The following is an 11,594-nucleotide window of genomic DNA, read 5'->3' on the forward strand; positions in this document are numbered from 1 at the left end:
TTTTAAATTATCAAGGGCTCATGAGGGAGCGGGGAGCAAGGAGGGAAAGGAAAAAAAATGAGGACCTGATGCTGGGGACTAAAGTGGAGAGCATATGTTTTGAGAATGACGAGGGCAATGAATGTATAAATGTGCTTTACACAATTGATGTATGTATGGATTGTGATAAGAGTTGTATGAGCCCCTAATAAAATGATTTAAAAAAGAGTTTTATATAAAAGAACAATTTTATATTGAGAAAACATCCCAGCCCAGTCAAGATAAAGTCCATAAATCTGATATTAGCCCATATGTCCATGACCAATCTATACATTCCTCTTCAGACTCACACAACACATGCAATGATGCTGAATGCAGGAAGATCGCAGGCCAGTGGGTGGAAAGTCTTGTGGATCCAGTGGCAGTGGAAACATCTTAACGCTCACAGGGGTCTCAACATGGCTCTTCCAGCTTCAGGGCTCTAGCGTACCTCCATCTGTCTTGTCATCAGGAATGTCTTGCAGGGAGTGAGTGTACCTGGCCTCCAGTGAGCTATTTATCTCGTGGTACCTCCAAATGAGGTCATTATGTAACTGCCACATCGTTCTTAGTCACTGATCCTTAGTCACTGATTGAATGGTTATTCATCAATTCTTTCAGTAAGAGTGACTGCTATTTAGATCTTAAAACAAACGATGTAAAAATGCTCCAAACAGATTAATATTGCATGAACCAATTATAGCCAACCAGTAATAAATATCTAGTCATTGATTTACTGAACAGCTGATTGTATTTGCATGTTGTTTTTTTCTTAGTTTATTTCCTTATGATACTGTTTCAGTCTTTACTGTAGGCTCAGGTACCACCCGAACCCATACTCAGGTACTACTGCTACAATGAGATATTTGCACCCTTATCATCTACCATTTATAACATATATTTTGTTGCTCCCCCCCCCCCACACACACACACACATACCCTCTCATCTGTATACCACTAGGAAGTCATTTTAAAAGGCGTGCTGGTGGTGTAGTGGTTACATGTTGGGCTGCTGACTGCAAGGTCAACAGTTAGAGACCACCAGCCAGCTGCTCCACGGGACAAAGACAGGGCTATCTAACCCCTGGAAGAGTTATCATGTTGGAAATTCACAGGAGCAGTTCTACTCTATCCTATAGGGTTGCCATGAGTCAGCATCGACTCAATGGGAGTGTGTGTGTGTGTGTGTGTGTGTGTGTTACTTTTTTAGATAGTCATTTGGAACTTGTTAGCCCAGCAAATCAACTTATCACTATCGTTTAATCATATTTTTAGAACACTGTCTTGTTAACTACTGAACCTCAATGACTGCGTTTGTCACTATCGTCCCTATTGACAATGTGCATTTAAATCCCATTAATAAATCATACTACATTTAAAACATCTTGTTTTATAGAGTTTTATTTATTTGGATACCTCAATTTGAGCTACTAAATGGGCTATTCTCTTATGAGTCATAAGGTGTGGAAAAGAACTATTACACTTATATCAGTTGTTTCAAACAAATTAGGAATCCAATTCTTAAAATTATTTTTGTAGAGATTTTTCCCTGAATACCCCCTTATGTTTGGCATTGTGATGATAAAGACTGGGCATACTACAGTACAGAGGAAATTAAATCAAAATGGTTCTTGTCTTCTTGGAGTCTAAATTTGAGTGGAAGAGACACACAAGGAATAAGTAAAGAAATTCTGTTTTACTAACACTGTATGTGGTACAATAGATACCTGATGTTCCTCTATAAGAGTGCTTCCCACAGTGGGAGGTAATACTGCCTTGGGGATTCTGGGATGATCCAGGGGGCTGAACAAGCAGGTACCTATACTTTATGTTCGATTATGGGTCATAGTACAAAAGTTTTTAATTGCCAGGGGGGCTCTCATTATCTTTTTTTTTTTTCTGCCAAGTAAGCGGAAAGTCAAGCAGTCAGTCATTTGATGGCCTCTAAGATATAAGCATAGGAAATATGATACCTGATAACAACATGTTATGTAGAATTTGGATTCCTTTACTTCTTATTTATCCTTTAATTAAATAGCACATTCCAATTTTAAATGTTTTTATGATGGCTTTTTTACAACCGTTGTGGTTGGAAAAACCCTCTAAAAATTAAATTCTATGATTTGAAGTGTGTTACTCATATATTAATTAAATTATACTTTATTTAAAGGAAAATGTTTTCTGACCAAAATGCCAAATGTTTCCATGCTTCTCTGTGTTTATTTCATTCTGAGGGCTTTCCTAAAGTCATTGGACTCCTAATCAGAAAATGCAAGTGCCGTGTGCTAGAGCACTGTACTGCTCTGACAAACTTCACAGACTATTGAAACGCTTGCCAGACCTGCCAGTACATCTTCCCTCTCTTGTTACAGGTCTAAGGATCTCATAAAGGAGGCCATCCTTGACAATGATTTTATGAAAAACTTGGAACTGTCACAGATCCAGGAGATTGTGGACTGTATGTACCCGGTGGAGTACGGCAAAGACAGTTGCATCATCAAGGAAGGCGATGTGGGATCCCTGGTATATGTCATGGAAGGTATGGTTTATAACCTCAATCATTTAACATTCAAATTTTCTCTGTTCATCTTATCAGTCTGCACATAGATGGCAGTGGATTACATGGGACAATTCCATTGTTCTTTCTTTTGTCCAGAAACAGTTTGAAAAGTGGTGAGACACTGTTAGATACGGTGGTTGACTAATTGTACGAAGTGTTTGTGCTTAGAATATGAATAGGAGAATTCATCTCATTTCCCAGTATTTTTCACACATTGGAAAAGGACAGTAATGTGCAAGGGAAAAAAATCTTTTAATTAAAAGAATAAAGCTGCACACAATCAAATTATTGAACAAGCTTACCAAGTGCCAAAACCATTAGAAGTATCTTTGGTCAGACAATCGAAGTGTCTTCAGTGCTGTCTTTAACTTGCAATAAGTGAAGAGCTCTCCTGATAGGATTCTTCTACAAAAGAAAAGAGAATGTTTTCAGTGTGTTGTATGTACAATAGTGTCAGACCGATTGCATATGAACTAATTAATAAGAGTCATAGCTTATTTCATGAACCTTGAACACTAAGATAGAAACAGCCTTGAAAAATATTGAGACATACCCCATGTAAATATGTCCCAAGCCTGGGTGAATTTTCAGAGTGCTTATTTTTGGCCTGGAATTATAAGGCCATATCTTCAATTGGGCAGGAAGAATAACGACCAAATCAGTCGAGAAGAAAGGGAGTTCAGAGATGTCTCTGATAGTTGTCATATAAGGATCACATTTGGTTTACATGGTAATTAACGATTTGCTCAAGACAATTGTGGTATAGTCCCATAAATATCAAGTTTATACCATTGAATCAATATTTTGGAAAAGTCACATAATTTCTCTTGGGTTTCAACTATAACATTTGCTATAATAATATACTCGTTCTGTTTGCCACTCTTTCTTGAAGCTAGGGATGACTTTGTGTCCCAGAGAATATTGGCCAGTGTTTGGAAAGATTTCTGATGGTCACAATTTGGGGCGGGGAAGATGCTGCTGGCATCCAGTGGGTGAGGGCTGGAGTTGCTGGTCAGCATTTGCTCACAACAAAGAATACGTTGCCTTAAAATGTCCTTACTGCTGAGGTTGAAAATGCCTACTTTCTGCCTTCCTTCCAGCATTGTTGGGATATTAGAGCAAAGCAGTTTGAATGAATGTCTAGTATAAACTATAAAGCATGATCCAATAATATTGTTTTTTTCTATATAATGTATGGCTGTACAAATAATTTTAGTATTTTTATTCAGTGTATTTTTTTCTTTCTAATCATTTTTGTCATACATAGGTATTCAATTTTTAACTTTTTTAAAATCTATACTTGTTCCTACAGTTTAAACCATTTATATCCATCTTATAAAAGTCTCCTGCAGGCCCAAGGGGTATAACTCCTACAGATTTTCTTCTAGTAGTCAGCAATATAAAATAAGCAAAGATGTCAACAATATACACATGGCGCATGGCTGCAAGGAAAGGGGATGGAATTTGATGGCACTGGAATTTGTGCGCGGGGGTAGAAAGGATGATAGCACACTAGATGGAAGAACTGGGAATGGAAGCGCTGCCTAGGTACTGAGTGTGACACATTGGAGGAATGTTAAAAACTACTAATAATTAGAAATAAGGTTTAGAGCACTTTGAAATTATATCAATGACATCCTAGAATTTCCTTTTTAAAGATGTTTTTACTGGCAAGCGTCTTTAGATTTCAAGAACATAGCTATTGTATAAAAGAACACATATGTTAGCTATTTCTAAATGCTCATCACATGAGTTATTTGAGAATCACCAACTTTTATTTTCTTAATCTTAAATATATCTTTAAAGGCATATTTCCAAACTATCTTGTAAATTTTTTTCTAAAACAAAACTTTCTATTTATCCATGTCATGCCTGCTTTCTAGGACTTTTGATAACTACAAGTTTATTAACTCTATTAAAAGAAGCTTCTAAACAATGCCTAATATTTATTCAGTGTTTAGCACAATGCCCAACAAATACAGCATATTTTCTTAAGCTTCCCATATATAATATGTATTTAATCCTTAACATTCTATAAGATTGTGGCTAGTATGTATTATCCCCATTTTATAGATGGAGAGAATGATACTTGATGAAGTTAAATAATTTGCCTCTCTCCTCACTCATTGATCATCAGCGTCTGAATTTAGGCAATTTGGATTTTGAGCTCTAGCTCCTAGCTGTAAGGCTTATTGCTTCCTAACGAGGTGAAGATCAATATACTAAAATTACTCACATCATTGAAAGCTAATTTGAATAAAACTTTATTTATCTTCTCTTTCGGCTAAATTGACTAAATTGTAAGTATCTTGATTGTATTTTAAAAAATAAGGTTCTAAATAATATATCAGTATTCAGTCAGAGCTTTCTCAGATGCTGTTGTCTGCGTTCGGTTAAGCTAAGTAAAATGACTGGTCACATAAATTGATGCCAAGACCCTCAAGCACTGACTCAAACCATATTGATGTAACTTTGGATGATTGTGGGTTAATATTCTTAGGTCAAAATAATTAAAAATAAAACAACCTGCCATTTAAACTTTTCTAAGATTTAATTGGAGAAATGTTTCATTAGATTTGTAATAGCACATTCAATGTTCTGAAAATTTAGCTGGTAATGTTCTTGATGTAGCTAGATTATTTTCCATCTGCCAATACTCATATTTATAAAGAACACATAGTATGGTTATAGTGGAACAACGATTTGTAAACAATCTTTCAAAAGTTTGCTTATTCACAAAACATTCAGTAAAACACACTGAGTTCACATAGAGGTTCAACATACTCCACCCCCTCTCTCTCCAGGTACATAACGTGTTCTTATTGTGTGGGGCACGTGCCTGAATAATTATATTTTTAGGCTAGGCAGTGTCCCCAGTGTCATGACATTACATACTCTAATGCCAAGGTTTTTCTTTGTTTTAACCAAAGAGAATGATCATGTGGTTAGATTTCACTAGTTTGGATGACGGGCGAAGTGTATGTCACATATTCTTAATCAAAATGAGTTGTGTCACTTTCAGTTACATATAATTGCTGGTTAGGTGTTTCAATCATAGGTTTTGATAAGGATAGTTTAAAATAGCTTAGCACAGTAGTGTAAATAGATTAATTTGTTCTGTTCACATTACAATTATGTTTTCAAATACATAAATTACTCTTACAGAATACTTGAGAACAATTTATGTTCTTAAACAGACATCAGACTTAATTATGTTTTAACATTTGCTAATTTTATGCTCCTGCCCCCCTTTTATCAGAAAGTTCAATTTATCACTGCTCACATTAAAACAGATTCTAATGTAGTGAATTAGAATTGGTGATTTTAAAATTTTATTTTGAGGATTCTGGTCTAACATATTAATATTGAATGGCTAATTAATAGATATTAAAGTAACCCCTGTTCTTAGATGCAAGAATTTGCATATGTATTGAGATATTTTTATTCATTTCTTTTTAAAATCATTTTATTGGGGGCTCATACAACTCTTATCACAATCCATACATCCATCCATTGTGTCAGGCACATTTGTTCATTTGTTGTCATCATCATTCTCAGAACATTTGCTTTCTACTTGAGCCCTTGGTATCAGCTCCTCCTTTGATATTTTATTATTTAAGTAGGTAGATTACGTTTTATTTATGTAGAAAAGCAGATGTCTATTTAGTAGTCTTTGATAATTGACTAAGCCTTTCAAGGGAATCATCACTATTTCTGTCATGAGGTGCTTGGAGGTGGACATATGTGACTCTGGCTTCCCTACACCAGGAGGCAGGGCTCAGACCGGCTTCCGGGGCCCCGCCTTCTCTACCCACTCTGACTCCACTCCTTCCTCCCCTGCCACTTTACGCCGATGCTGGATTCGATAGTTCATTGCAGTTGCCACACAGAACTCACGGAAGACACTCACAATTAAGGGAGTTTATTAAAGAAGTTGAGCAAGGAATCAGAGAACCTGGATTATGAAGAAGAAGTCTACATCAGGCCTTTTAACACCTTGCAATAAGCAGGTCACATAACATGGCTTGCTGCAAGTGAGGATTGGAAGCACTCTCTGATGAAGAGCAAGGATTGCCGCCTTCCGTGTGGATGACAACTCCGTGTACAGAAAACCAAAATCCTCACAACTGGACCAATCGGTAACATCATGGTCAATGGGAAAAGATGGAAACTGGCGAGGGTGTCCTCTTGCTTGGATCCGCAATCAATGTTACTTTGAAGACTGAGGTGCTCCACCCCAAACCGTGGAACTGGCCATTGCCACACGTGCGTATGAAAGTTGGACACGGAGTAAGGAAGACTGAAGAAAAATCAGTGCATTTCAGCTGTGATGGTGAAAAATAAGACATTTCCATGGCCTGCCAAAAGAACAGACAAGTCTGTCTTGGAAGAAGTACAGACAGAATGCTTCTGAGAGGCCAAGGTGGTGAGACTTTGTCTCATGCACTTTGTACATGTTAACTGCAGAGACCAGTCCCTGAAGAAGGACATCATGCTCCCAAACGCAGAGGGGCGCCGAAGGAAAACCTTAAGGATTGACACATTGCGACAATGGGCTCAAGTGTAGGAACGACGGTGAGAAGGCCCAGGACTGAGCAGCGCACCGGTTTATAGTGTAGCCAGACGAGGAGAAAGCCCCAAACACCAAACTCACGCATCACGTCAATAAAAACAGAGTTCTCCCTAGTCACGGCGCTGCTGTTTGGCATCTCTGTGCCATCGTGTGTCGCATCTGGTCTTGGGCAGCCTCCGCGGCGTCAAGCACAGATCTTTCCCTCGCTCTTCAAAGGCCTCTGGGTCTCGCTTATTAAAGATGGCAACACACCGTTATATCCCGGGGAGTGGAAATACAAACTGATCAATCCCCTCGCTCAGAGTTTTGATTGTCCTATTTGCATAGTCTCACCCAGTCACTAGATGGGCGTTACAGAGGTTTGGATAGAAACGTCATATTTATTAAGAAAGTTGATGCCCCCACAGTATTATTAAGGATAGTACTTTTATTAAGTACTTAACAGCCAAGCAACTTTATAGGTACTGAATTTTATATTCTTACACTTACCTTAGTAGATGAGAAAACAATGCTTGAAGAGGTTAAATAATTAGGCCAAGATCCTGACACCAACGTGTTTAGATGCAAATCTTGAAACGAGGGCACTGGAGTCCACAAACCTTATGAGTGTTTCCTCAGTGGGATGTCGAGGAGCTGTGGGGGCGTGGACCACATCGTTGATGCTCGTGGGGGATGACACTAAAAGGATGTCTTTACAATCTTTGTGCCATGTTTCAGCAAAAAAATTTATTGTGTTTTATAAAAAACATCCCTGTAGTCCGTTATAGCAAACTATAAACCCTGCTGAGCTGGAGCACCTGGCGGGAACTGGTGCGCTGGTGGCTTAGTGGTTATATGTTAGGCTGCAGTGTGCAAGGTCAGCAGATCAAAGCCAACAGCCACACCTTTCTGCTCCCATGAGCAGTTCGTATCTGAAACTCACAAGGCAGTTTGACCCAGTGCTGTTTACAGGGTCATTCTGCGTCAGTATCGACTTCGTGGCAGGGAGTTTCGTTTTTGATATAAACCCAGCTGGCATGTATCCATATATGTACAAGGCAAAAAGACTGTGCTAATTTAATGTTTGAACCTTTTCCAGCATTCTGTTCATAACTTATTTTTAGCCAATTACAATGGCCCGCTTAATCACGTGGTTTCGTCCGTACAGACTTTCCAAGCATACGCTGTTCTCTTTGGGCTGGTGTTTTTATAGTCAGTAATTTTGTCCAGTGTCCTGTGCTTTTGCTACAGTATTGTGGCAATTAGTATTTGCAAATCAATACCAATGTTTCCTTTGAGCATCAAGTCATAATTAAAGGAAAAGGAGGAGAAAAGCCCCAAAAGGCTTCCACTCAGTCACTAATAATGTCGTAACTCATAATTTTGTAATTCAATACAGAAAGATTTTACAACAGGATTTTGTTCTTGATATTAATGTAATCTCAGAGTTAATACCAAACGCCAACTAACTGCCAGACTCAATTCTGACTCTTAGCAACACTATAGGAAAGGCTAGAACTACCCCTGGGAGCCTCCAAGATTTTAACTCTTGACAGGAGCATATAACCTCCTCTTTCTTCCACGGAGCTGGCTAGTGGTATCGAATTTCTGACCTTGCGGTTAACAGCCTAATGCGTAACAACTACACCACTACTTTTCATATAACCCTCTATGATGAAAAGTGATAAGCATTTATAAAGATTTTGTAGGAGGAGTGTGATACCATTGAATAACCCCACCCTAATGATAGCACTGTATACAGTGCTACCTTTCACAATACAAATTAGAAACACTGTAATTAAACATATGTATTATATAGATTCTCCTTTGGGGACCCCATAAAAGATTCACAGCATAACATTATAGAATAAAAAATATATAATTTTATTACTTTCAAGAAAAATTAGAGTTAGAATGTAAATAGATAAAAAGAAGAACAATAATTGATGATTTGTATAAATGTCTGTTAGACCTCTCTGTGTCCTTAGAATATTTAATTTACTGACCTCTCACTTGCTGACTTCTCGATGGGGAGAAAGACCAGGCTTTCTACTCCTTTAAAGGGCTACATACTCACTGTCACTGATTTGAATCCAACTCATTGTGACCCTAAAGGACTCTTCCTGTGCGTTTCCAGGACAATAACTTTCTGAGAGCAGAATATCTTGTCTTTTCCCTTCACAGTGGCTTGTGGATTTGAACTGCAGACCTTGCAGTTAAAAGTTGGGTTAACTCAGTTGGTTGAACATGGCACTCTTAATCCCAGAATCATGGGTTTGAGCTGCAGGTTGGGCAGTTCTATCTTTAAGGAGCCTTGGTGGCATAATGGTTACAAGTGGGGCTGGTAACCACAAGGTCAATAGCTTGAAACCCCTAGCCACTCTACAATAGTAAAATGAGGCCTTCCATTCCTGTAAAGAGTTCCAGTCTTAGAAACCTTCAGGGACAATATTAACATGTCTTGTAGGGTCCTTATGAATGGTAATCGACTTGGCAGCAGTGAGTTTGAGTTTTTTGACCTGTTGATCCTCTAAAGCAGCGGTTCTCAACCTTTGGGTCACGACCCCTTTGGGGGTCTAACGACTTTTTCACAGGGGTCGACTGATTCATAACAATATCAAAATTACAGTTATGAATAGCAAAGAAATAATTTTATGGTTGGGGGTCACCACAGCATGAGGAACTGTTTGAAAGGGTCACGGGACTAGGATGGTTGAGAACCACTGCTCTAGAACATCTATTTCTCTCCTCTATTTAGTTTCTTTTTCTTACTAAATGAATGGCTACAATTTGGCTCCCCTTGTGGTCTACCCCTGTGACCCTGTTTATTAGGATTAAATTCGACCATGTACCTTGAAGGCCCTCTTTTTATGTCCATAATCAACAGCATTGCTTTTTTTTTTCTCACCTCCCACTGGTTTTTCTTTTTAAGGACGAACAGTGAATTCAACAACTTAAACAATCATTCAATGGGCTTTTTGCCTATCCACGCTAAGTAAGCCATAATATTAGTAATATCAGCTCTCCATGACTTTCCTCCCGCTTATTGTTGACATTGAGGTCTTATGCTTGCCTCTTGGTCATCTATTACCTTTTCTAGTGAGCTCATACCACATCTGCCTGTTGTGCTAATGTTTGACACATTTATTACACAGGGATATGAATTGGCCTAGCCACCATTGATAATAAACTTTTACAACTCCATACTGCAAGTTCTATTTCCCCTTGAAACATTTTTACTATCTTTATATAATTAAATGATGTAGTGAAAGCTGACATTCAAAGAAGAATTTTGTATAAATTTGAACATTAATGATGAGTCTCACCATGTCAGGCATTCAAAACATTACCTGAGAGTATAAGGGAATTGAATGCATTTTTATATGAATCAGTTCTCAGTAAGAGAGCCAGACATGAGAACCAGACCAGATGTTGCCTTTTGGCCTTCTGATTTTTCATGTTAATATGAAAGCTAACTTTAGAACAGCTGAAATAGGAATGCACTTAAAGTTCTTGTTTGTGGTTCTTTTACAAGATTACTTTTACACTAGTCATGTTAAAGATCAAGCTCGTGCATGACTTATTTACAAACGAATGACAAACCAACAGAAACCCCACACTTCCTTATGGGATTACCATAAGAGGCAATGCCTTCAGTCAAGAGAAGCTGGAATGTGAATATCTGAATACATTGACAGCAATGGCAGAGGCAGTAAACCTAGATACTTAAATGATATGCTCCAAATAAGGATGTTATTTGGAACTGCCAAACTTGGAAAACGGAGTTTGGCAAAAGGAGTTGAGCAAGTTTAGCACATGACATATATTTAAAAGATTGAATCACACATTAGATTAAGTATATAGGTAAATTTTAAGGGGAAAGGATAACTTCTCAAATACCGAAGACACTGCTACATGAAAGGGATTATTATTCTGCATGACCCCGGCAGCAACTAAGAAATGCCAGCTGTAGGGAAGTTTACTTTGGACTCCTTTGAGGTTCCATATTTTGTTCACGGAAATGTTCAAACAGTGAAATAAGCAGCCTGGCACGATGATGGAAACACCATCTCAGGAGACTTGCCAGCAATGGCCACACAGCATCTTCAGGTAAAGGATGAGTCTCCTGTGACTGAACCATAACATTGCCTGTCTCTTCCACAAATTCTAATATTCTGTGAATCTATTGGTATGTGAATGAGTGTGCTGCGAGTTGGGAAAATCAAACACAAACTACAAACACATCGACATGGAGTTGATTTCCAGTTCATAGGGAATCAGGGATAGTTGACTACCCCAGGATTCCCAAGGATGTAAATACATATGGAAGCAGACATCTTTCTGTCATTGAGCATTTATATCACAGACTGTCCAGGTATCAGCAGAACATGTGTAATTACTGTACCTGCCACATGTGCCCATCCCTAAAAGGATTTCATTTGGAAAACCCACTGGCCTCCCGGA

The 11,594-nt window shown here is 38.3% G+C and overlaps 1 protein-coding gene across 2 annotated transcripts in view; it reads left to right on the forward strand.

The window, feature by feature from the left end:
• The window catches only part of PRKG1 (protein kinase cGMP-dependent 1), a 1,384,334-nt gene that overhangs the window by 205,527 nt on the left and 1,167,213 nt on the right, over positions 1 to 11,594 (forward strand). For both annotated transcript variants that reach the window (XM_004701092.2, XM_004701091.2), the window contains exon 2: positions 2,391 to 2,557. In XM_004701092.2, the coding sequence (XP_004701149.1) occupies positions 2,391 to 2,557 (167 nt within the window). The remainder of the gene's footprint in view (positions 1 to 2,390; positions 2,558 to 11,594) is intronic.

The sequence above is a fragment of the Echinops telfairi genome, unplaced genomic scaffold (assembly GCF_000313985.2).
Source record: "Echinops telfairi isolate 266 unplaced genomic scaffold, ASM31398v2 ScPeMD7_70;HRSCAF=299, whole genome shotgun sequence".
NCBI classification, from domain to species: Eukaryota; Metazoa; Chordata; class Mammalia; order Afrosoricida; family Tenrecidae; genus Echinops; species Echinops telfairi.